Source organism: Onychostruthus taczanowskii, unplaced genomic scaffold (assembly GCF_017590055.1).
Source record: "Onychostruthus taczanowskii isolate IOZ18803 unplaced genomic scaffold, ASM1759005v1 scaffold12, whole genome shotgun sequence".
Taxonomy (NCBI): Eukaryota; Metazoa; Chordata; class Aves; order Passeriformes; family Passeridae; genus Onychostruthus; species Onychostruthus taczanowskii.
In genome coordinates this window covers 969507-996061 of record NW_024498351.1, presented here as the reverse complement: position 1 = coordinate 996061, position 26555 = coordinate 969507, and the positions used below count along the sequence as shown (strand labels likewise).

Below are 26555 nucleotides of genomic sequence, written 5' to 3'. Positions count from 1 at the left end.
GCTACTTCTGAGACTGACTTCTTCTATCCCAGCTTAAACACCCATTATAGCACCAAAAATTTGGCATTTATACTTTTACGTTTAGGGTGAACCAGGGTTAAATGGTCTTAAAGGATTGAAGGGTGAACCAGGTCAAAAGGGTGACAGAGGGCCCCTTGGTCTTCCAGTAAGTAAAAAACCCCAACTATTCAATTTCAGTGCAAATCACAAGCATCTCTTTCTACTCCTCATGAACAACTCTGATTTACTCAATAGCGTACACAGAATATACCGTGTTGGAGCAGAGCATCAGTCTTGTTTTGTTTTGTCCCAAATCTGTGCTATCATCCCAAGTAATGTCCTTGTAAAACCCAGTGCTGTCAGGGTTGGGTTTTTTTGTTGTTGTTGTGTGTCATTTGAGAGTGTTCAGTGTCACAAGGATGTCATCACCCCCACTGCATTAATCATGCTGTTATTCAAGTGTTGTATGGTGTTTCCATTAAAAAAGTAGTCTTCCCTTTCCCCCATCTCCTCAGTTATTCTTCCTCTTATTGCACTTCTGCAGTTCACATTTAGAGGTCTAATTGAGGAAAGCTAAAAATTGATTTAAGAAATTTAGTTGCATTTTTTGGGATTCCCCCTTCATTTTTTGGGGTTCCCCCCCCCCCCCAAATTCTTATTTTTGCCTTGTTCTTTAGAAAATTCCCATTCTGAGTGTTCCCATTCTGAATTTTGTCTTACAAGTTAAGTTGATAAAACAGAAAATACTTTATGTGTTTTGAAAGCATGGTGAAAAGGCAGCTTTATTTTTTTTCTCAGAAAAAGAGTTCATTTTTCCTCTTTGCTGTTTTTATTTTATGAGGATTGCTCCCAGTGATTACATTGTTAACAGTAAAATGGAGAAAAAAGACTTAGCTGACCCAAAGGGGCACAAACCTCTCTGATTAATATTTTCAAGAATTATGTGCAGGGCCTGTGGACAAGGTCAGCGTCACTGAGAATTTTGACTTATTTTGAGAAAAATAAAACTCATTTTCACATTGACAGAGTTACAGCTCTGTAGAGAGTGAGCTTTGGAGGCCTGAGCAGATGCTACAAGGTAGAAGAGACTCCAGAACAAAATATGCTGATATGTTTTCCAAATTTACACAGACCTTGTTTTGCTCCTGCTTGCTACTTCTAAATGTCATTTTCAGGAGCAAAGTCCAAGCGCTTGACGTTCCAAAAACCGGCTCGTTTTATTGAGTTGGCTGGATATTTTAGTTGGGTTGGTCTGGGTTCCCTTTTTTAGGAGGGAGGTGCCCATGTTATTCCCGGTGTCCCGAGTGGTGGTGTCCCCCGCGTCCCCCGGCGCCGCTCTGTGATTCACACAGAATCCACGAGGGGTCCCCCCGGCCCCAAGGATGCTCAGGCTCACCGAACCGCAGCCCGTGCCTGGGAGTATAGCGGGAAAACAGGAAATGTGATTGTCTCCCGGGCTCTTGGAAATGAATGAGCCCATTGTGGTCAGGATCCAGATTTTGTTGGCCGCATAATGCAGTATTCTTGCACTTAAATATTTCCTATCGCAGTTAACACACATTTTTCTTCCTTTGTGTATACTATTCAGTATTGTTGCTATTTACAAATCAGAAAGCATGCAAGTAAATGACAAAGTAAATATTTGTGTGTTCAGGCTCAAAAACACCCTAACATCTGGTGTTTGTAGCGCTCCTATAGCCTGGCAATATTCTGCTCTAATATACTTGATGTGAGGGCCGGGGTGATGTTACACTGAAGCGAGAACAGAATCAGGCTCTTGGTGTTTCATGTGAATTTTTAACTAACATGCTGTAGTAATGTGATACCCACTCCAGAACCCTGTCACAGCGTGTACTGTACGTTTGAATTGTGTTTATTCATCAGCACCACTTACTAATCTCACGTTCTTGTCATTCGTGTCGTGCCCATCATCCATGCTTCCACCTAACCACACAGGGAGCATCTGGCTTAGACGGAAAGCCAGGAGCCCGGGTGAGTCCCTTGTCTTTCTGTGTCCCCCTTCGTGACCGAGTCCCTGTGCTTCCCAGGGCTCTGCCAGCCAAGCTCCTCACTGCACACAGGAAGGAAGGCCAAATGCTGCAGGCATTCTCCATGCTGCAGAGGAGGGGGCTCCAAGCAGGTTCTTAGGGCAGTATGTGTGGGAAAGAGAATGTAATTCTCTGTAGAAGGAGCTCTGAACCTTGAAAAGGCGGCTTAGTTTTGATTTTTGGTTGGACAACTGCCTTGGTTGGGTTGCTAGTTTTCCTGAGTAAGGTTAGGGATTTAGCTTACAGGAGAACATAGCTGTTCAGTGCTAATATGGAATCAGTGAAGGAGATGCAGATGTGCTGGGCTTCATCTACACATGTTGCTATATTACACATCAGAGATGTTAAATCTTTTGCTTTCTTGAATGATAAAGAAATCTATGCAGTGAAAGAGTTATATCTTGCAAGTAAGATTCTTATTGATCCCTGGAATAGCTAAGTCCATCTTACAGGTAGACATTTCAATTTAAAGAATAATCAATTTTAAAAATAAAACAATAATTAAAAACCTTTTTTTGACCCTTCCATCTTCTTACAGTCAGTTTAAGATTGTTGTAAATCTGATTGCTTCCATGGATGTAGTGATGCCAATAGAATGCTCTGCCTTGTAACAGGAGAAGTTGCAGGTGGAGTTTTGAAAGCCAAATAGGTTGCAACAAAATTAAATCCCAATTTTCAACAAGTGAAGACTGATTCCATGTTAGTTCTTGTGTACAAGACAGCAATTAAAACTAAAGAGTTGTAAGAACAAGCCTTCTCTCTTACCCTCTTTGTTCCTTTTTGTAGGGCATAGATGGCCCAGTTGGTCCCCATGGCCCTGCAGGTCCCAAAGGAGAGAGAGTAAGTATGTGTTCCATGTGCTTCTCCCTGCAAAGTGACTGCCACAGTGGAAAAATGTCACATGGGGACTCATGTTGTGCCTAGATGTTACAGAACAGAGCAGTACCACACCTGTAGAGGAGCAGCCCAGAACTGTGTATGCGTTCCAGCTACACACACATTTATCTGTTTGAGGTTGACATTGTAACTCATTAACTTCAGGGGAGCTGGTATTTTGAAATGACTAATCAGTAAGAAATTGACTGGACTTTCTAGTTCACCGTGCCACAAACAGAACATGAGTTTTCACTGGTTTCATTATGTTGTGCAAATTGAGAACAAGCTGGTACAAAAGAAGATAGTGTGATCTGATTATATAAGAATGGCAATAGCAAAAAGAAAGGAGTGTTTCTGTCCTCTATTCACGTAAATGTTTTTATCCAGGAAAAATATCTCCAGCCTCCATAAAATTTAAACTTTTTTTTTTTTAAGTTTAGAAGATAGGAGACCTGCTATTTAATTTTGAAATATTCACAGTAAATTTTCTCCATTGGAAATAGGATAGGAACTCTAAATCTTTAACTAAAAGCCTGTCACCTTTAACAATACAACCATCAACTTTTACAACAACCCAGAAGATGATGTCCTAAAACCTCCGAGGAGTTACCAGTCCAGAACTTTGTCTCTTTGACTTCCTCAAACAAAACAACAAAACAAACACCTTTAACAAAACAGCTGTGCTGAAACAACTTCAGACTAGCTATAAAAAGGACACAGCCACATGGCAGAGGTCCAGTTAGCTTCATCTGAGAAAGGTAAGATTCACTTTTACAGAGCTGTGTATTGAGGGATAAATACAAAACATGCAGCACAGTCCAAATTAAACTGTACAGTAGACTGAAGTTACCACTCAGGCTAGTTAAGTGCCTGAAGGACTTGAGTATTTTTTTTTGTTTTTCTAGGGAATTACTGATTTCAATTCTTCTTTCTTTCTTCAGTTAGGACAAAATATATCTTCTGTCAACATCATCTAATCTTAAGTAAAAAATTTAGATGAGATACGCATGTAGAAGTATATAAAAATACAGTACATTTTATTCTTGCATTATGACCTTTTATATTGAAGGATTTGCATGTGTACTACCAGTTGAAATTCCATTGTCTTTGACTATGGAATATAATATAAACTATTCTTTTTGTCTGTGGAAGACAGCTACTAATGTTTTTTTCTTGTGAGGGTATTCAAGGCCATAAGAAGTCATACAGCTGGATCTGGAATAAGCCTACTGTAGCTGTTGAAAAGCTGTAGCTACAAAGGGGATGGAATTGCTGTGATGTAAATCAGTAATTGCATGAGCACAAAAGGAGAACTTCACAAAAATAGAGAGACCAAGGTGTGCAGAAAATTCCTATACACCCACCATTTTCTGTGGAGCTAAATTAATGGGAGGAAGTTCACAAGACAGATGGAAGGTTTTTTCCCAAGCAGGCATCCAGCAGGATTGTTGCTGTAATTGTTCATTTAATTATTCAATATCATTTGGGAGGAGAAGTTGTTTGTAACACAGTTATGTAACAGGTGCACAGTGTTGATATATGTCTCATTATTTAAATAACAAATAATGTATTTTTAATGCTGTGTTACAACTTGCATTCACAACTGTTGAACTTGTGTAGGTGAAAGCAGGAGGGAAACATTTTTGTCTGCAGATTTCAGGCTTTACTTTTTAATTTAAAACAGTGCATAGGGCCAGTGTTCACTGTCACTGGAGAGGGTCCCATTTTGTCTGTATTGATAAGAAAACCCTTGGGTCAGTATAAATCCAGGAGGGCATTAGGGCTGTTTAACAGAATAATCATGAATTCATTGTTGCACGGCTGCATTCAAGGTGATGCTCTGAGGTAGAACAGACTGTTGTGCAAATTAGGGTGGGTTGTTGATTTTCAATTAACTATTAAAATAGAAAATGTCAGATCATCTTTATACAAAGTCTATTTAGATGGTTACAAGGTAGGATAAGAAAATCATGACACTATAATCTGGTTTTATGTGATTTTTCGGTAGAAACCGAAAGTGTAATTAATAATGTGAATTAATATAATTTATGAGGATAGTGTCTATTAGTTCTTACTAATTTTCAGCTCTTGGAATTACATTTTGCCAGGTGCTTAAAGAGATTTTACTGAGACCATCTTTATTAAATGGAGGAGTAGGTCATAATAGACCTCTGAATCTATGTACCTATTGTTTTCACTTACATGCTGTCTTGAGTGAAAGTAGAGAGCACTGGAAAACAGACATCTTCAGCTACTATTGATGAACGGGGACATGTATGCCTGAAGGGTGATGACAGGCATAATGTATATCCAGCTTCTTGACCAGCTAAAGGAGCCTGAGAGCTGGAAATAAACTTTTTTTTTTTTTTTTTCTTTTTCATTGATGACAAAGGCCTGGTTTTGAGCTTGATTTTAGCTTTCAGATGTGTAGCCTATGCAGCACTGTCATCATTACACACAGTTAGTACTAGTAGCCAACTACTAGCATTCTCTTTAATTTGGTTAAAATATTTCTCGCCATTACAATGTTATGAAATCTCCCTATCTATCCTAATGGACACAAGGATTGTTCAGCTTTATTCATTCAAATTGTAACTCATGTTTGTCCATGATTCAGGAGACTGAAGTGAAATAGGAGGCAAAACCAAAAATTATGGTTTCTATTCTTTGGACACTGATGGATTGTCTCACAAAAAAATTTAAAACAAAATCTTGAGGTTTGCCAGTATCTGCTACCCTGAAGGAAATTGTGGTGGTTGTGGGCAGTAGCTCATGACAGTCCATTAATCTCATATAATCCATGAACATTCAGGACCTCATCTGATTCTCCAAACATGTTTCAGCATGTGCTTTGTATGGGACGCAAAAAATTCTGAGACAGTTCTCCAAACATACTCATACATAACAGACGTGATTGTTTCCTAGACTGATACATTCAGTATTTTTATATCTGCCATATGTTTAGCAATGTTACAAGCCTATCTTGAGAGGACTTTATACAGTCATCTTGCTGTTGAAGATTAAAGAAAAAAATATATGCTTAACTAGTCTTGATATCTTTCAAGTACTGATCAGAGAGTTTTGTAGCTCTTACCTACATAGGTCAGCACATTAGTTTCTTTTTAGCAGAAAGCTTTGTAGTTGCAAGGGATTTATTGTTTTGAAAATCAGCTGTTACTTTCCAATACCTCCTATTGTCCTGCCAGGGCGTCCAGCCTAAAAGGTGCTCAGAAATTATCAGAGGAGTAGCGGAATCCAGAAAGACCTGACACTGCGCATCTCATTACCTCTAGACTAAAGCAAGTTCCCATCTAAGTAAAAATATAAAGTATTTAAAACAGATCAAATGTCAGTTACTCCGAAAAACCCCTTATTGCTGGGATTATTCAACCACAGGTTAAGGTCCCATTGTTTCTGGTGCCTGCCTTTTTGTATAATTCAGTCAATGAAATTTAGACATAGCAGTCCATTTTCAGAGCCGTGCCAGTACCTGGCAGTGCCAGTGATCACCGCTATTAATTAGGTACACATCTACATCTCTGTCTTGTGCTTTTAATGATAGAGTCATTAATGAATTAATAGAAAATAGTCAATATCCCAGAGGGTGCTGTACTGAGAATTCTCTCACATGCATAAGTGCAGCACATGCTAGGATGAAACACAGCACCTGTGCACACCAAGAGCCCTGCAGGAAGCCCTGTGTTAGGGTGAGTTCAGCAAAGGGAGTGATGAAGGGATCGAAGTCACCCTGGATGACAAATCCAGAGGAGGAGCTTTGAAAACTAGAGGTGGTCAGGATTTTTTTCTTTCATTTCATCAACACTTCCAGCCATTTAGTTCTCTCCAGAGAGAAATGTTTCTCTGAAGGATTTAATTCAGAAGAAAGAACAGTCTGAAACAAGACTGCTTTCCACACCTTCTTTGCAGCCCTGACTCCCTACCAAGCTCACAGGGACCTGTGCTTGCAGTTACATGGGCTAGTCCTGGCTGGCTTGGGAAGCTTAACTTCATATCAATCTTGATAAAGAAAAATTAGAGAGCAAAGGTTATTATTACTGTCAGCCTGAAATTCATTGCCTTGAAATTCCATTCCATTTGGAAAAGTTTACCCTGTATTAAGCTTGCAAAATGACTTTGGCAGCACCCCTCTGGAAACTGGTAATTTTTCCATGGATTTCAGTGCAGAATAAGATCAGACTTCTGGAGTAATCTCTGTACTTGTTTGTCTTGCATATTATTACAGTTGTTTAGATTTTAATAAACCAGAGTATTTACATCACTTATCTAGAATCCAATATAGGATTTAGCAACACTTCACTGTGCATAGGATAATCTTCACAATGTTGTCACTGTTAATAGCATTGCCTACTTAAATCAAGCTTTGACTGACACATTATTTTTGCCTGTCACTGTGTTGTATCTCAGCTGCTGTGTGTATATACAGCTTGATGCTGTATATCCTCAGTTTTCATTACAACTTTGTATTTTTACTGAGAGCAACATTAAGCTGTCATAAGCTTAAAGTTGACACTAGTGCGTGTTCAGCTGAAACATATTTTCAGTTACTAACATATTTAGAAATGAATGTGATATCATATGCCTAAAAAGTCATTCTTCCTAGGAAGAATGGTAATACACACCTTCTCTTTCTCCTTTAAACATTTAATAAAAACAAATGAGCTTGGATATTTTTCACTCAAAATACTTAGGAATGCATAAACTTTAACCTAAAGCACTTGGTAGAGATAATTTCTAAGATAGCCAATGTTTTTGTTTGCTTGTTCTGTAATCTTTTCTTAGGGTGAGAAGGGAACTGTAGGTGACCCTGGACCCAGAGGACCATACGGCTTGCCTGTAAGTTGCACAGAGCTTGTACACACTGCACTTTTCATCCCTCCCTGATTAAACTTTGTGTGCTTTATGGCTGATTTTCACCTAGCAGTAGAATTAGTTGGAAAAGGCAGAGATTGATAATAAGCCCTGACAGTGCAAGGTCAGTGTTCTGTATCACACTCTTGGGTTTCTACCCATGCACATAAAAAAACAGACCTGAGGTGAACCAGCAAGAGAGAGGAGATGCAGAATGCAGGTGCTCCTAGTTCAGCAGCCTTTGGCCATCAGCTGCCTGGGGACGATGTGAGAGTGCCAGGAGTTCAGGAGGAACTGTGGAAAGCTGTGAATTTCTTAATGTCAGTTGCTGCTTGGATTTCCATACTGCAAGGTTTCTTTGCCATTATGTTTTTGTTTTGTTTGTTGCTTCAGAGACCCATTTTGTTTTCATTTCTCTGCCATCTACTCAGAAGTTACGTGAGAATTTCATTGTTGCTCACTCATGGGTGAAATGATTTGTTTTGAATCAATAATTTTAATTATATTATCCATGTCTAAAATATGAGGGAGAGCTTCCTTTGGCCTGACAGTGATATCCCCAATAAAATCAGTTGACTTTCCCTGTTTACACTGCTAATGTCTGGATCAGGTGTGTACATATACACAAGTCTGTTCTGTACTTTGACGCAAGGAAAGTCATGTAAATGTGCTTGGCCAGGCACAACCAGCCTTTCCAGGAGACTTCTAGTGTTTCCATACCCTTTCCAGTCTAATCCATTTGATTAATTTAAGCTGGAATACCAGACCTATGGGTTTAATTGGATCCATTTAATTGGATCAGGAGTCAGTGGCTGGAGACAGTTTTCAGGCTCCATGGAGTGTTAAATTAGCTTGCCACGCATTTTTATGTGAGGGTCACCTTTGTGAGTTAATTTTTTTTAAATCCTATTTCTGTTTCCCATTCCTGAAAACTAAAAATAAAATTTTGTAGGTTTTTAGCTGTTTTTGTGTTTTTAGCTTGCTCCTGGAATCTGCCTGCAAACAAAATTTTACAGTCAAGCAAAATTTTGCAGCCAGGTTATCAGTTCCTGGAAATGTTAAGCATGGGCAGCAGTGTCCTTGTCTGAGGGAAGCTAATGCAGTTCCTGTGGTTCTTTGACAGGGCAAAGACGGCGAGCCTGGCCTCGATGTAAGTAATGTGTGTGACCAGGGCACCCTCAGGGGTCGGTAAGAGTCTGCCAAGTGTCCCTAGTGGAGCACAGCACCTCTGCTGCCCTTTAGCATGCATGCAGGACCTGCAGAGATTGTTCTGGGTGCTGTGTTTGCTCTTTCTCTGTGGTAGAGAGGACAAAGATTGTGCAATGTACAGCCCTTATCGACAGACACCAGCAGATAGTAGTGCTTAGCAATACAAGTACTTGGTCCTTTCGATGTCAGTAGGCTGAAAAAATGCTTGCTAAGAAAATATTCAGATGACTCATTTGTAGAAGAACAAGGGGTCACTTAGCACTTAGTTAACTAAATTTATTTTAATTAAAGAGCATAATTTCATAGCCTGTAACGGATATGTTTCAAAACACAGGCTCTTTCCTTGGCATGCTAAAAAGACTTACTGAAGGTCCTTTTCTGAAGTCCTGCACTGAAATCCCTAACTTGGAGGAGTCTTTTAAAGAATGCACATATGCTATGTAGCATGGATTATTGCTAGTTTGAGTGGTATGATTTCTTTCTGTAGCTGCCAAAATGTCTCTACCAAACTCTGTCGTTTACTCATCTCACATGCTCTTGTGTCTGTGCATGTGTCCAGACATAATATGTGTACAGAGCATGTAGTGAAATCACCTTTTTAGGTTTTCCAGGAGTATTTGAGAACTTAATCTGCATGTTAATAAAAGTCAACCTATCTTTGTCCGCTTTGTTTTTATAGGGTTTCCCTGGTCCTCGAGGAGAAAAGGGTGATATAGGAGAAAAGGGAGAAAAGGTGACCACAGTGTTCATAACTGTTGCTTGATTCCTCAGCTAATCACTTCTGCTGTCTTTACGCTATAAATGGTTCCATTAAAACTTACCTTTGTTTTTACTGTGTGCCAAAAGGCAAGTCACAGATACAGGCTAGAGCAAAATCATGAAAAACCACAAAAATGTATGTACAGGACTAGAAATATCAACATGTCCCAAAGCACAGCCTTTTTTCTAGGCTTGTTTTCTCTAATCCATCCTGCACTTGTTGAAAGTCCTGAAATATTTAATACAATATTTAATGAAATATTTAAATATTTAATATTTAATTAGTTGTTGTGGTAGTGATTTTATACTGAAGAGCCCAGATCTGTTCCTCGGCAGTATTTGCACACTAACGGTTGATCCTGGTGTGGCATGCCTGTACATGCTACCTGTCCCACCAAGTGTCTAGGACAAGAACTGTTTGAATTTTTATTTTTGGTAATGTTTTATTTGCAATTAAGGACTCTATGATACTTGTGAATTTAAATTGTATCATATATTCTACCATTCTGGTAAAGCAACTGGACAGTGAAGTTAACAGAAACAGCCTGACTTCATTTTCAGTGTCCAGACAGAGTGACTTGGAAATCTGTTTAGTAAAAAGCAATGCAGGACTTCATGTGTGTAGAGAAACTTCGTGAGCAAATCTCTTCCATTTCTACCCAACACAAACCCAGCTGCTAAAATTGCTGAATTAGAACTCACACCAAGCCACTTGATGTAAAAGTCCATACATGCAGCAGATGATTTTTCTAGCTCAGACCAATGTTTTTGTCAAGCTGACATGTGCAGGGTTAGGCTGGATTAATTTCTCATTATGGTGTCCTAAACGAGAAGCAGGGCTAAGAAGTCACCATGAGTGTTAGAGTTCATCTCCATTTCTTAATCTGGTTAGGCTAAACACTTCCCAAGAATGCATTGAAAAGGGTATAATGACATTCATCCTTCCCTTTTTTCCCTTGGTATATTGCTCTTCCTTTTGAGCTCAGAGATCACTGGTAAGGTACTGATTTTGCAGAACAACCGTTTTTTAAGCAGGTGCTCCATGAATATTATAAAGGCAGTGTTTGACCTGGCAGAGTAATGGATGGTGAGCCCTTGCTTGCTCACAGAGTACAGGTCTGTCTGCCACCAGTGAACAGATTTTCTCCTTGAGGGCAGCTGTCAGTCAGACGGTGTAACTGGTAACTGCCAGCTCAGAGAGGTGATGGTCAAAATGCTCTTCATGCTAAGTGGGAGTTACAGCAAGTGCCAAACGGAGTGAGCTTAACAGTGTCTTCTCACCGTGGGGTATGTTCAAAGAGTTGTGTCCAGAAGATAAAAATAAGTAATTATGCCTCTCTAATCAGTTCCAGTGAGGTTGCTTGAATACTGCAGATGATCTTTTGAGCCTCACACTTCAAGAAGAAGTTGGAGAGTAAGAAGGTTACCAAGCTGGCAGGGGTCTGGGGCAAACACAACCAGTAGCAGAGGGTGGAAGAGGTGGACTGGCTTAGTCTGACAATGGGATGGCCAAACTACTCAAAAGGGGAGATTAAAAGAGGATAGAGCAAAACTCTTCTGGATGATGGCAAATGGGGAAACACAGGGCCATAAGGTGCTCCTGAGAGGTTCAGAGCAATTGTTCACAAGGAGGACAGCACAGCACTGGGACAGAGAGGGGTCTGAACCACTGCCCGAGGAGCACTACAGAACCTGGTCTGATCTGACCTGACCTAGGGTCAGGAATCATCCTGATCACAATGGGAATCTTAGGCAACCTCCAGAACTCCCTTTCAGCCAGACTTTGAGTCTGTGTTTCCATGTACAGCTAGAGCAGATAGGCAGACAAATTTCAGCCACCAGAGCTCCAGAAGATTTCTGGAAGAAAAGATGGAAAGCTGGTAAAAAGTTTGCTTATACAAATAAAATGTGAAAATGAAACAGATGAGATCAGCACTCAGGATGTAAAAATGTTTTAATGTTTCAGAGTCCAGTGTGCTGCTTTTGGATATTAGACTTGATTCCTAGTGACAGACTAGATAAGTAAAACATGGACTTCCAGTTGCAAGGGAGTGAGGGAATTTTATGTGGGAATGGTGTGTGGCACGGCTACACCCTTTCCAGGGTTCAGTTGTGATTTAGGCTGCCTGTGGAGACTTTTTCTTTTGGGCTGCAGGACACATCTCCTAGGAACTCTGGTCCTCCATCCCCCTAAAAATTCATGAAAAGGCAAACCATGTTTCCTGAGGAGAATGCATGGGATAAAGTAGTTAGCAAATCTGATACATGTTTCAAAAAACATCCTGTTATGTGGACTTTCAGAAAGAGGATTGACAGGAAGTCTGTAGGGCAGAAATGGAGATTACCTCCATTAAAATGGAGGCAATCTCCATTTTAAAAATTCACCTTAAAATGGAGGCAATCTCCATTTAAAAAATTCTGCCTTAAAAATTCACGGAGTATTTAAGGAAACCTAGGAGGCAAAGGAAGGCCTTTCCCAGTGAAAAGTCAGGGAAGATACAGCGGAGACCTCTGTGGAAGACACTTCCATTGCATATTTTTCCCATAAACTAGGGAATATTTATATCATTCAAGCAAACTTATTTCACCAAAATTACTTTAGCTGCATCAATAGTTTATTTTCCAAGTAGAAAGCTGACTCTCAAAGGATACAAGGTAATGCAATTCATCCAAGTTCTCATTACAACAAGTCTTCTTTGTTCTGGAGGTTTTCGTTATGTAAATTACTAATTATCTATGACCAAATTGGTGTAACAGCACCCATTTGAACAGATAAGCCATTTTTGTAATAACAGATAAACAACTTGACCATCTAGCTTATGATTTCTTGGTATTTAGATTTTTATTAATATTTAAATAAATATTTTTCTAAAGTATTGGCTATTGGTCTGACATCACACAAACTGAGATTAGTGAGTTTCTAGTTAAGAAACTTAAATTGCACTGCAAAAATACATATCATTATGAACATTCTAAAGAGAACTAGTGGCACTTTTTTCATAGACATGCAGGGAATAAATCTTTACTTCTTAAATTTGAGACGAGGTCTAGACTTCTGATCTGTATTTTAGCCCATCTGTAGTTCTACTACAGTGAAAGCAGGTCAGTATTTGCATTATGTCTTCTTAACACGGCTGTAAAAATACTTTTTAAAGTGTTCCAGCTGTAATTACTCATATAAAATTAAAAGTCCAGGAGCACTCATCACAAAAAAGGTTTGTATTTTCAAGTTGTATGAATAGAAAAAAAAAAATCTTTCAGAAACAAATAAGCTTTAACCAAAGTTAGAGATTGTGTTGTGGGGAAGGGAGGGAAGTGGCCCTGATCCCAGATGCACAGTTGTGACTGTTGTTATGGATTTGACAAAACAGTATGGTGTGTCTGAGCAGAGGATGAAAAGGCATTATCCTTTTCCCCTACACTCTGCATTGATGGAAATCTGTGCATGTGAGGATTGTAGATTGTTCCAACCATAGTGGTGTTGCAGAAGTGCTACAGTTTTTTATTTCTCTAGGCACTGAGGAAGGACAGAAAGGAGTTAGTTTTTTTTTATCCTCATGACATGTAGAATCCCCAGAACTCCTGTGAGTTTCTACAGTTCAGGGTAAGGAGTAAAGATCAAAGATTAGAAAGAAAGAACTCAGTCTGTGGAAAAAGTAGTAAAGTACCCAGGAAACTCAGACTTTTTTCTACACAGGTGTCTGCTGCATTGGTTTGAGTAAGATCATAAATATGCCTGCAAAACTGGAAGTTGAGAATAGTTACCTTCTGGCTTGTAAAACAAGAAGTTAAAGAGACAATCTGAAAAAAATTTTAAAATAGTCGGAAACCACACTGTACTGCTCATTTTCAGAATCCTTTTTGGAGTATGTCCATGCTTTGTGCTTGCATACAATCATTGCAAATATATTGGTCTTACATTGAGCACAAATAGCGTAGAGCAATGAACTCTGCTACATTGTCATCTTTGTAGGTTTAAGATGGAAATGTAGCAAATTTATGGTTCTTGTGAGGATTTTTTTACATCACAATCTTATCATTTGGTAAGGATCTTATCATTGGTATCATCTGGTAATGTTTGAGTTGCTGTTTTTCCAAATATTATCCTGTGACCTTTTGGCACACAGAAAAGATAGACAAGTAGCTTTGCTTCTATCATGACATGGATGCAGTATGTTTTGTTCATGGAACATTTTGTTTTATTTGAATGTGTCAAGTATGATGTTATATGAAATGACGAATGCGCTTTCCTTCCTTTTTAAAATATTATTTATATAAAATTTTTTAAAGTATAAAATTATTTTTCTATGTTGTTAATGGATTAAGACTTTCTCTACTGGTGTGGAACAAGTTAAATGTCTATTTAATATGCTTCACCAAAAGCTGTCTGTCTTTCCAAAGGGGCATTCCTTCCTTCTCCTTCTACCCTCATTCCTTACAATTCCTCTGTCTTTTTTACCCTTTTCCTCACAAATTAAATCCTCCCAATAGCCACAACCTCACTTGCTGGTTCTCCAATGTTATACTAATTTTCCTATGACTATTTTTCCCATTTCTTTGTGATATCCCAATTTACTCATCTTTCCTATCCCATTTTTTACAATCCTAGTCCAATTTGTTTGGTTTTTTTTTAAGTGATCCCTTTTTGATTTTTGTGAAATTGAGAGCAACCTGAAACTCATTTACCATTGTGATCAGCTGGTGTGAAATCAATTATAAAATGAACTTTCTAAACCTCTTACACTGCTTGAAGGTGAGGTCATCTTTGCAGGTAGCTTTGTTGAGAGGAATCAACAAATTTCCATGAGAAGCATTGGAAGTTTCGCTTTTAAAAAGAAAACTCAGTGTGAAATCAAAGGACTGAATTTTGATCAAACAAATAGATGAAACATTGCCTGAAGCAGAGAGAATACTTAAATGTTGAAATGCTTAAAAAATAATCTGATTATCACTTCTGGTTACTTTATGATACCAAGACAATATGAAATTGTTGAAAGTGTCATAGCACCTCTCCATCAAGCAGTTTGAGTGTTTTGATTCCTGTAACAGGGTTTGAAATGGTTGTGTCGTATTTGGAATGACAGCAGTGCACCCTCAGTGATGTCCATGGGTTTCTGTGGACACCACAGAGAACAGCGTTTGTTCCAAACTCTTACCAGAGTGCAGAGGGTCAGTTAGTAAAGGATGCTCCTGGCCAGGTTCAACCTTGATGTGACACCCTGGAAGCTGATGGAATTGTCAGTCATCCCTGTGAAGCATCTGTGCCACAGGTCTTTTATCAAAAGACTCTGCTGATGGATTCTGCTCTCCCAAAGTTACTTCTGACTAGTGGCAAATCCTCTGGGAAGCTGACAAGTTCAGCTTAGTGAGCATGTACCCTTCAGTGCTATCACTTACCAAAATAGGAGACCTCTTATTTCGGACTACAGATTGGAGGGATTTGCAGATTTGCCTGTGTCTCAAGAAATCAGTTATTTCAAGCCCTGTTCTAGGTTTCAAAACATTCATAATACTGATATGAAATACCAACACAAACTAATAGAGACTGATTGCAGTTCTTGCTTGTGATCATATAATTTATTTTTCCACAAAATGCACCATCCAAACCAGAACACAGTGGTAAGTGTCCTTTCAGCTCTCCATTGGCTTAAAAAGAAAAAACCCAAACTTTAAACCCAATCTTTCTTTATTATATTTTTTTAAAAGAATGAAACTTGTTTTATCCAAACCATTGTATTCACAGGGGGAAAAGGGAAAGAAAGGCAAAAAAGGGCCTAAAGGGGAGAAAGGAGAACAGGGTGCTCCTGGATTAGATGCACCTTGCCCATTGGTACGTCTCACTTGTGTATTGGAAGATCAGTCATCCTGCTGTAAACTGATGGAATAAGAAACGAGGGGAGAGGAACAAGCACCTGCTACTGTTGTCACCTGTTGCCCTTTGTTAACACAGCTTCATCTCAAGTGCAAATTCTGGAGCAGACTTTGTAAACCTCCTAACTGGGGTTAAGACTTAAGACCTTTGGGCTAAGTTTATGAGGTTTTGATAGTGCATTTTTGGGTTTTTTTTACATTTTTTTCTGTGAAATACGTTGGAAAGGAGCCAAATTTGGAATGTGCCAGAATCAGTGCCCCACAGGTTTAAATCATAAGCAGTCAGCTTGTTCCTCTTGCCTCTCTGTTTTTTGTTCACTCCATTTAAGTCAATACTGAAGGCATTTCCTTGACAGTAACATTGCAAGTTAATCTTTACAAACAGGGATTCCGTGGAATTAAGGGGGAAAAAGGGGAGCCAGGCCAGCCTGGCCTGGATGGGCTGGATGCCCCTTGCCAATTGGTACAGTATTTCTCTTTCCTACCAACCCTGCATGCAGTTCCTTTGTTTGTAGTCAGCCATTCTCAATGTAAAGTAATGTTTTTCTGAGCTGACTACATTTTTCACGTAACACATGCATGTGCATGAACAAACCAGCTGCTTCAAGTGATCATAACCGCCGTGAGAGAACACACGTTTTTGTTGACACCTTAAGCCTAACTCAGCAGTTTGCTCCCACATCACCTGGTAATTTTTAAGTTTGTGTCTTTCCTACATTTTCCCTGAGAATCATTGGTTTGTTACTTTCCTTGCAAAATACCCATTGCCTCACTCACCCTGAACTCAAGTTGTAGAAATCCAGCACAACGTTCACCTCTAATCAAGTCTGGTGACTTCTGTCTGCACTGGCTCAGTTCCACACCCTGGCCTGTCCTGTAGCTGCTCTGCACCCTGGCCTTCCTTCCAAATCCATGCCATCTTAGGGCCATGTTTTCACAATTTGGCCAAAATGAGAGTCACAAACAGAAGGATGCAAATACCATTTCTAAAAATCAAGGTTTCCAGTAAACCAAGCTGGAGCTTGGCTTCCAGACTATCCACAAGTAATGTTTGTGGTGTCTGGCCTGTTCATCAGAGTATTCAAATGCATCTGGAAATAAAAAGCTTCCCTGATGTTTGTAAGAATGTAACGGTCTGCAGCCCAAACCCTCATTGTCTTTGTTATTTAATGTCCTCAATTTAATGGTCTTACCCCTGGAACTTACCCTCCTGGAATACACACAACACTCCCCACCCTATGCTAGCATGAATTCAAGTTCCCACCTATACTAAAATGCTACTTCTTGACCCTCTCCCTTGTACCAATCTGGCAACAATTATTTTTATTTAGTGGTAAAGTAAGTTGGAACTCTTTTCCATTTAAGAGAGGAAACCCCAAATGAATAGTAGATACACATTCCCTAAAGATACAAGGACGATTTTCTTTTTAATTGTTCACAGTAAAATTCGATCTGCATGTTCTGATATTGTTTGGTGGTTAAGCACGGTTCTCTGAGATGAATGTTAAATTTGAATAGGTTTTATTTTGACTGTAGCACTTCTATTTGAAGTCAATTGCTTTTTAATTGTAAATACATAGTCCATTAAGATTATTCCATAGTCCATGTTGTTTGCTTCCAATTAATGGTAACCATATCTCATATTTTGTTGGGGATAATCAAGCATGCTTTTGTAATTTAAAAATGTTTCTCTGTCTCTGTATTATCATTTATATCTGAAGATTCACTAACAATCGTTGATGGATCAAAAATATTCTGTTTGTGGATAATTGCTAGAATAAGCTGTTTAGCATGCAGCACTGTTTCTTGTTTAGGCAGCAAGTCATTCACATCAGACCACATGCAAGTATATTAAAAAATCTGTATTTACTATTATCTTCATATGTAGGTTAACACTAAGTATTGGTATTTTAAATTATAAGAAATCTAAAGGCCTGATTTTTTTTCTGCTTATGCACGGTCTAGTTACATTGTATGTGCTCCTAATTCTGAGCATATAACTTTCTGAATAAACCATGTAAATATGAATTAGATCCATGAAAACCAGTAAGACTCTGGTCAAAAGCTGGCTCTTATCTTACTGGATGCATGGAGATACATGAAGGTAGAATTGATACATGAAAAGGAGTGACTCTCACTAACATGAGAAGAAATTAGATGGCCATACTGTCCAAGCATTGAAACAATCAGTGGTGCTGTACTGCCCTGCTCTCACTGCTGATGTTTTCTTCCACTGTGTCACTCAAGGTGTGTTCAGGCCTTAGGATTTCACTGCTTCATTCAAAAACTGATATTGAAAGTGAAAAGATCCTACTCCCATTCGAGTCTTGCTGTCTTATCACAAGTTGCCCTTTGAACGAGGGGCCCATAAAACGTCATACTCTCCAGATAAATGTAATAGTATTGTTTTTCTCACTGATCTTGTACATTCAGATACAGATTATCCTGAATAAAACAGATTATATTTAAAATAACATGTAACCTGATCTCTAGTAGCAATAAGAAACTAGTTGTAATGATCTAGAAACAAAACCAAATCTTTATGGCAGAGAAGTGCATGTATGTATTTACAGTGTAAACCTTCCTGCCTTTGGATTTTCCCTCACTTTGAGAATAAGAGAGGGAATCAGCTAACGGGTAGCTACTTTTTAGATAGAAAGTCAAAGCTGCTTCAGCTGTTCTAACAGATGTTGATGAAATATCCATCCTGTCAAACTAACTTATGCTTTTTTTTTTTTTTTTTTTTTTTTCATCCTCCTACTCCCCTTGAAACAGGGTCCTGATGGATTACCAATGCCTGGCTGTTGGCAAAAGGTAGGATGGGCAGAGGTTTTTCTTTTCAGGACCAGTATGTCCTTAGAACACAGAAATGCCTGTCACAATCATACTGTATCAAGATACGCTTCAGAGCCCCCTAGATGTTCATATCCAGCAACGCAAGATCAGACCTCTCCATGACAGTAGTTCATGTGATATGTTGTGATTTATGTAGAATAATTCATTGAGGCAGTACTGTAGAAATAGTTGGCATTAGTTCTGTGAGAAGTCCAAGACTTTTCTTTCTTCACATGAAGACTCACACATCCTTTAGTTTCTGCAGATGATCATTGCTTCCTATTCATTATAAAAGCTCATAGATGTGGCATTTTTGTCAAATATACGTGTCAATATATTATTATATTGGCTTTCTGGGATACCGAGAAGGACAGTGTATCCTGACCTTCTCTTTGCCTTTCTTTTCTATATTTCAATAAATCCTCCTGGGTTTTGTGTTTTATGGCAATATTAACTGGCAACATTATTTTAGTAAAGATTTAACCAAGACAGCGCTTGATTTAAAAACACAGCATTCAGAATAATATAGTTGGAAGGATAGTGACATATAATATATCAGAAAACATGAAGCATAAGTGAAATCCCAGGTGCATTTATCTCTGAAGAATACTTAGTGCTGAGGAAATAACTGTCCATATTTGCAACTCTGCCCTATCTATGTATTTGTAATAGATGTCTGAAATATCTTACTAATGTGATTAATCTGTATCTCTTTTTGTCTCTGCAGTGATGAATCTAACCTTACAAGCATGAAGTTGTGTATATAGTGCTCCACTTTTTTTATTTATAGTTGAGAACTGAACATATGATTTTACAAGTCTGAGATATGTTTACATGTAGCTGCTTCTACTTGTTTGCAGTAGTCCATACATACTTCTTTTTTTCACCTGCATCTGCAGTTCGATGATACAATAACTGCAGGATAAACCTGCAAAGATTGTCTCTCTAATGGGGGAGATCTCGAAACAATGATCACTAATAGAAATTAATATTTCTGTAAATTCTTATATTTTGGCTTGTGGATGTGCATGGACAATGAGTGCCATGAACTAGTTTACAAGAAATTGTGACCAAATAAGAGCAAAATGCTATGAAATGTACTGCGCCAGCTGCTGTTGGAGTTTACTGACTTGGCTTCCATGTCCATCTTAAGCACGTCACTGATCCATGACACCACATCTGCTCGTGTGAACTAAAAGCATGAGTTTGTGTGCCAAACCTGCTTGCTGTGTGATCATGAGTGGCTGTTGACGGTGACCTTTGATTCCAGCTTCTGAGTCATTTCCTTTTGTCATCTCAAGGGAGTCACACCATGGCTCATTGCTAAAAAGAGATAAACCAGAGGAGCATAGAGAGAGGCCTTGAATTTTTGGGGAATAGCATTCCAGCTGCAGGTGGATGGCTTCCATTCTTGTGGGATACTTGGCCCCTTTGATCAGAGAGGGTCCCGCCTGTTGATCAGCGTCGGTTTGCCTTGCACTGCTCACGGTCGTGGAGACATTCACGATAGGCCCTGTTGAGTCCTTAATCAAGAGGGACAGAAGTTTGAAGAAGAAACCAGACTTCTCTGTGGGTTGTTTGAAAAGGTTACAGAGGTGCTGCAGGGATCATTTGGTGGCAGACACCACCTGAGACCAGACGCTTCTCAACCTCACTCGAGGATGGACAGAGTGTATACACTCTGCATATTGTATTTTGGGACTGCTGGAGGAGAAAGCACTCTTGAGGTGGGGATGGATCAGATCATCCTCCAGAGGATGGAGGATAGAACAATGGAACTGACCAGAGATGTATTTATCATGGTGTGGTTTTCAGGTTATTCACTTTAAATTACACATAACTAGCTGAACTTCTCTACGGGAATTTGGAAGCAATGGTTGGTTTTGTTTCCTTTTCCTGTTTCTGTTGCCATAAAGAATGCATTTCAATAATCTATTCAACATTTGTGATGATGGCATTGAAGAAAATACTTTCAAGCCACATATTCATCTTGTTTCAGTATTAACAGTTTTTATTTCAGAGTCTTTGAAGCCTTTAAGTCTAGAAAAGAAAGAGTTTATTTTTGTGTTTCACAGAATGATGTATTCATCTTGCTTCTTTTATGTTGTTACGGTGATTTTAGTGGACATTATTGCTCAAAAAGCATTGGAGAGAAACAATTCTGTGTGATTATCACTGCACGCTTGTCACCACACTCCACTGTTAAATGTGTTGATTTTTCTCCCTTTCTGTTCAGATGGCTTTCTAGAGAAACATTTCCTTCTCCACTTTTTTTTATTGCTAGAAATTTGTGCACATTTGTAGTTTTGCCACGAGGTATTTTTTACCATTTTGAGTCTTCATATGGTGCACTGAAGTTAGTTTGAGAGTATAATTTATGAGAAATGGTGCCATATTTGGCAGATGGAAATTCTTTTTATATCACTTCTGTTCCTAATGTATGTAGCAGAATCATCCCTTTTTTAGGGTTGTTTTTTTAAGGAGTTGTCTTTCATATGTAGACCAAAACTAAAGTTGAAGAAGACAGCTTGTCTCCATTCATGTGAGGGCACCTTATGCCCTTCTTGGAACGCACATTTTTTCCTGCTACATCATTTCTAAATCATGTGAAGATGGGGTCACACTTTTTGTATTGCTTCACAATCTCAGATCAATGGAAATGCCACTATAATGGAATATTTCTCTTTGATGAATCTTTATTGTCATTTTGGTATATTGGAATCAAACCCAGCTTTTCACTGAGGAAAACACAGATTTTTAAAGCAAAAAGTCAATTTAGTGGCCTCCAATTAGTATTATCTTACTAATAAAAACAAAAATCTCACACTATACACTGAATACATATGTATTTTTACTGCTCAATTCACTCTTTCCAATAGTAAGAAATAAACAAGTGTTCACGGATATAAGGAAATATGTTTTGCTTTCCCTAAATTTTCAGAGATGCAAGTATCAACCTGTTAGAATAGTGATGATTACAACAGTGGGAATGTTCAGGAGGCACAGACAGAATATAAAATGTTAGCAGAGTGTTCCAGCAATAACACCACTGGGGGCCTTTCAGAAGGAGGACAGCAGCAGCACCCTGTAAGCCTCTGACTTGCCACTTCCAGTCTGCTGGTGGAGGCAGCACTGTCTCAGAGAGCCAGCAGGCTGGGTGAGGAGCTGGCTGCCTGCCTGACAGAGCAGAGTCGCTCGTGTCAGTGTCCTGGCTTGGCACATTTGGCTGGGTGTATGGTACCTGTGGAGATGAGAAGCTGAATGTTTCTTAAGATATCGAATACTGGCAATCAGTACAGTAAGATGAAATATTTTTAAAGGTCATTCAGAGTATTTACATGCAAAATCAAGCAGGATGTTTATTATCTGGCTTCATGATTTAGCAACTTCATATTGAGACTATCCACAAACACAACTCAAGAAATAGCAACAAGATAAATAATGCTGATAAATAATTAGCACTTTCTTTTTTAATTTGTGTACTTACATTTTTTAACTGCCCTCCTAGTATCCATTTCCATATGCACAAATAAAGCTAGTAGAGCTTTGGTCCATGGTTTTGTCATTCAGGAAATAATTATAGATGCTACTGTTAAATGTTAGTCAAAATTCAATTCTCTTTTAACTCTCTGACACTGAGACCCTACTGAAGAAACACTTAAGCACCTTCATTTGCTTTCTTTTCTGTCTTGTAGATTAATTTCTTTATTAAATTTCCAGCAGGTAGGAATACCTTTTTTTTTTTTTTTTCAAATAATCTTACTTGGCTTTTTTAGCCTTTGTGTTGTTCAGTATCATGAACTGTTCATTCCTTTTAAATAACCATGAGTGAGCAGTAGATAAACAATTTTAATTTGAAAGGTTAAACTGCATACATAGATTTGGCATTAATACTTGCATCTCAGATTGAATTGAAATGAAACTTAAAGGTATCTAGAAAATTTGCATGGTCAGTACAAGAAAAAAATAAAAAATTTGGTTTAATAGTTCATCAAGAAAAGCACCCTGTGAAGACTTGCAACGTATTTGTTGTGTTCAAGAAGCAACTATTTCTGGTGCTAGTACATCTTTTTTCTTTTGATGGCAAAGCTACAGTTTGAACTGCCAGTGTGTTGTTGTATCTTTTAGTGGCATTCCTCCAGATAGATATGCTTTGTTTTGTTTAGCTTGTGACAGGAGCAGTAGTTCCTCTACCAGTCTTTTCAATTGTGGAAATGTGTAGTGGTATTAGTCTACACAGTTTATATATCCCTGACTTTTTCAGGTATGATTAATCCTTGTTTCTTTGAGAGTTTTCAGTATTTGTTTCATATGAAGTTTTGTAATTATCTGTTACTCCAGTGCATTAAAACCACATTGTGCAGAAGTCCTGCTACAGAGGCCACAAATCTTTTAAGCACTGTATGGAATATGTCTGACATACATGGTCCTTGTCTTCATATTCATGGACTAACTATTGGAAAGCTTTCTTTCAGGATGCTTTGGAAAACTTTTTATTTTTTTCTGAGGTAAAGCATGAGATGTTAAATCACAGAACAGTGATACAATGTATTTTTGATTTATATTTTTATTTATTGCTGGTCGTGATGTCGTATTCTGATAGCGTAGCAAAGCAGAATGATACTCTTCATCCAGCTGTTTGTATATTCTTTTAGTCTATGGTGTAAGTAGTACGAATGAGTTTCAGAACAATCAAATCCATTTATCTGCACATGTGTAAAGTATAGAGTTGGAAAAGGAATAATTCTTAAGGTTGCTGTAAGGTGTGGAAAGTTACCTTTGGCCCCACTGAGCATCGCAGCCCTGGCCGGGTTACATGGTCATGCCATGAGAGTAACAAAGCAACCCCAAAGGAGATCAGCAGGCCTTTGGTGCTCGTGGGAAGGTGGTGCTTGCAAGGCTGGGGCTGTGCCAGGATACACGGCTGGGATCCTGGATCCCCATGGGGTGTGGAGGGAGTTGTCCCTCTGACCGGATGGCAAACCCGGCTCAGCCGTGCAAGGCTGCAGCTCTGGCTGTGCCTGCCCACCCCCAGCAAGGGCAGGGGACGGAGATGAGTCCTCTCCTTGCAAAGCTCTTTGAGACACGCAGGAGGAAGGAGCCAGCTGGTATGATTTGTAACGGGGGGCATATTACCACCTTCAGCAGTGGGGTTTTGCCTGAATCAGGGCTACTTCAGTAAGAACTGCAGAGGTATTGTCAGCCTAGTAATTGAAAGTGATGGAAAGCTTCAAGGCATGCAGAGGTTGATCCTTCCCTTCAGATTTCCTGATCTCTGCTGCTTGACCATCTTACATTACATTTTTAAATCTCTGTATTTTACCTAATGAGATTCCTATATTTTCACACTAAAGACTCACACAAAACACATCTGCAAAGATAGTGGTCAAAAGAAAGTCTAATTTGTAGTCATTGTAAAAATTCTATTTCACTGACTGGAATTAAAACTAACTTTTTTTTTTAAATTAAAACATGATTTTTTTTTCCTTTTCTGCCATTTGTTTTTATGGATGTCAGTGTTGCTGTAATGTACAAATGAAGGTTTTCTTGCACCCTCTGTTATTAAAGTATTTTACGTGGTGGTTGGATTCATTAAATGCAGTTAGAAACAAGTGCCTGCCACCATCATTTCTGAAAAAGATACTTCACAGAACAAGTGGAGTTTGTATTTTAAAAGGGATTTGGAGTGTTGTTTTTGTTTCATTTTGTTTTTAAATGCATCCAATTATCAATGCTGCTTGGAAATTGAATTTTCTTTGAAAGCAGGGGGCCTTAACTTAACCTGGGACCGTTAGTGTTTTACTTGTTTCTATTTTAAAAATAAATTGTATTAATTTCCCAGATCCCATTGGTACTTGCACACTTCCCTGAAGTATTATGGAGAGTTGGGTTGGTGGAAGAATGTTTTACATATTGTTAACATATATGTGGATATTCTTATATTATTGTACATGTTTGGGAAAATATCACACAACTTTAAAAATGTTGCTAAGATGTATGTATCTGACTTTTTCCTTTGGAAAATATTATATATTTTTATTTGTATTTTTTACTTTTTTAAGTTCATCTATATGTGCCGTTATTTTTGTATTGCAAATGGTCTCATAAATGAAGTAGAAGAGATAAAAATACAAAGAAAAGTAATCTGGCAAAGATTTCAGTGTTTAGGGGAAAAAAATTAATGGGTCAGCATCATATTATCAATACTAGAAATATTTTGAGTGTCTTAGCGCTGTAAATATGTCACAAGAACTCTTTTGATGAGTAGTGTAAAGAATTGCAAGGTTTTAATCACCCATTTTAATTTGTTATTATTTACCACTTTCTTGTGGCCACTGGTCTGGACTTAATTGAACCCGATCAAACAGCATGCTTTTGTTTTTACTATTAAAATTTCTCCTTGTTTTTCAGTTGACTATTGTTTTGTTTTCTTTCAGTTTTGTACTTCAGGTTTTGTTTCTTGCTTGTGAGAAGTTGATCTTCAGAATTATTTTTACACTATTTATGATTTATTTTCATAATGTAAAAAGTGTGTAATTATTAAAATATTAATCCAACCATTGGTGCTGATTTTGAATAGTTATAAAGTTCTTAATGTTGATGCAAAAAACTGTTCTAGTCTGTCTGGATTGGAAAACGTGTGTGCTGCTTTGTGCCAACCTGAAGTTTGAAGTCTAGACCAAGTTGAGTCAGACATTCGCACAAAAATCAGGGCCTCTGCCGTGTGTGCAGTAGGAAAACTCACCTTCCTCTTCGTGTTCTTATTGTGTCTTTCCCCTTCAAAGCAGTGTCTCTTCATTATCTTTTCTAAACAGGCAGCACAGGCTGTGGGCATCCACAGATTATGTAAGGAAGAAGCTTTGCTGCAGAGCTTGGAGCCTTTCCTCACTCAGGGGAAGTTGCAAGGATCTGTGTATTCATCAGAAGTTGAAACTATTGCTTAGGCAAGTTCAGAGGACCCCTGGGATCTAAAGAAGTAAAGCTGAAAATCACCAGTCTCGCTTTTCTGTAGTTCTGAAGGTGAAAAATAAACCTGAACTGCTGAGAAATGAAGATGTGTGCAGGCAGCATCACAAGTAACAGTGCAAGCTAGAAAGTGTGAGGGTCTCTTTTCCACAGATCCAGCTTGTTTTGTAAAAATTATTATGTTAATAATAATTACTACAAAATTGTATATTTTTAAGCACCCTGGTTTAAGAAGACATACATTTGCAGGAGTGTCCCTGAACAAAATATTTAAAAAGCAAAAAAAACCTGAGGAGCAGCTGTAATTTCTTGAAGACATTATTTAAATGTTTGGATTTTCTAAATCCCGTAATATTTCAGACAAACAGAACACTCCACATTGTTTCCCTTTCCATCACCTCAAAAATGCAGTCACTGCAGGTGGAGGAAATTGTAGGTGGAGAGGTTTGGCCTCTCATATTAACTCTTGCTAATCCCCATAAATGTCCATTAATCTTGTCTAGCTCTGGTTTAAACTCTTGGAGGGGCTAAAAATATCTTTGCTCCCTTTCCAGGCTGAGGTACTTCCAGCTTAACGTGCTGTGCTCTGGCAGGCTGAGGGCTGCAAGTGCTGCTGTCACCCCAGCTGGGCAGGCCTGGCCCAGGTGATGTCCTTGCTTCAGCTGTGGCCACTCTTGCCCAGTTCTTGCTTCTGTCTTTCTCCTGTCTTCTGCTTCCGTAGAGAAATGCAGTTCTAGATGTCCTGCCAAAGCACAAATGTGTGTTCTGAGCTGCTGCCAGAGCCAACACCCCGTGGGCTTCCCATTCCGTGCTTTGACAGCATCCCTGCTATTTTTTCCCTTCTGTGCTCCCTTTAGATGCTTCAGGGCCAAACCTCAGGTAACCAATATCCTACAGCCTTGACATCATACTGCACCCATGGGACATGACTTTTCCTCTGGCATTGCCTTCTCTTCACATGCCTGCTTCATAATTTTGTGGTGTGCCAAAGTGTCGCTATAGGACATGAAATAACACGACGCGGACACGCAGCTCTCTCAAGCTGAAAAAGCACTTGTAATTTCTGATTCTAACATTTATAGATTTCCAAAGGTGACAGTGGATTAGAGGGTGACAGTGCCA

At 38.7% G+C, this 26555-nt stretch overlaps 1 protein-coding gene across 1 annotated transcript in view; it reads left to right on the top strand.

Annotated features, from left to right (window-relative positions):
- Positions 1-19804, top strand: part of COL25A1 (collagen type XXV alpha 1 chain) — a 294304-nt gene extending 274500 nt beyond the window's left edge. Inside the window, exons 33-41 of the mRNA XM_041428005.1 lie at positions 86-166; positions 1957-1992; positions 2835-2888; positions 7725-7778; positions 8917-8943; positions 9682-9735; positions 15505-15591; positions 18408-18446; positions 19769-19804. Of these exons, the coding sequence (XP_041283939.1) occupies positions 86-166; positions 1957-1992; positions 2835-2888; positions 7725-7778; positions 8917-8943; positions 9682-9735; positions 15505-15591; positions 18408-18446; positions 19769-19804 (468 nt within the window). The remainder of the gene's footprint in view (positions 1-85; positions 167-1956; positions 1993-2834; positions 2889-7724; positions 7779-8916; positions 8944-9681; positions 9736-15504; positions 15592-18407; positions 18447-19768) is intronic.
- Positions 19805-26555: the final 6751 nt, after the last annotated feature.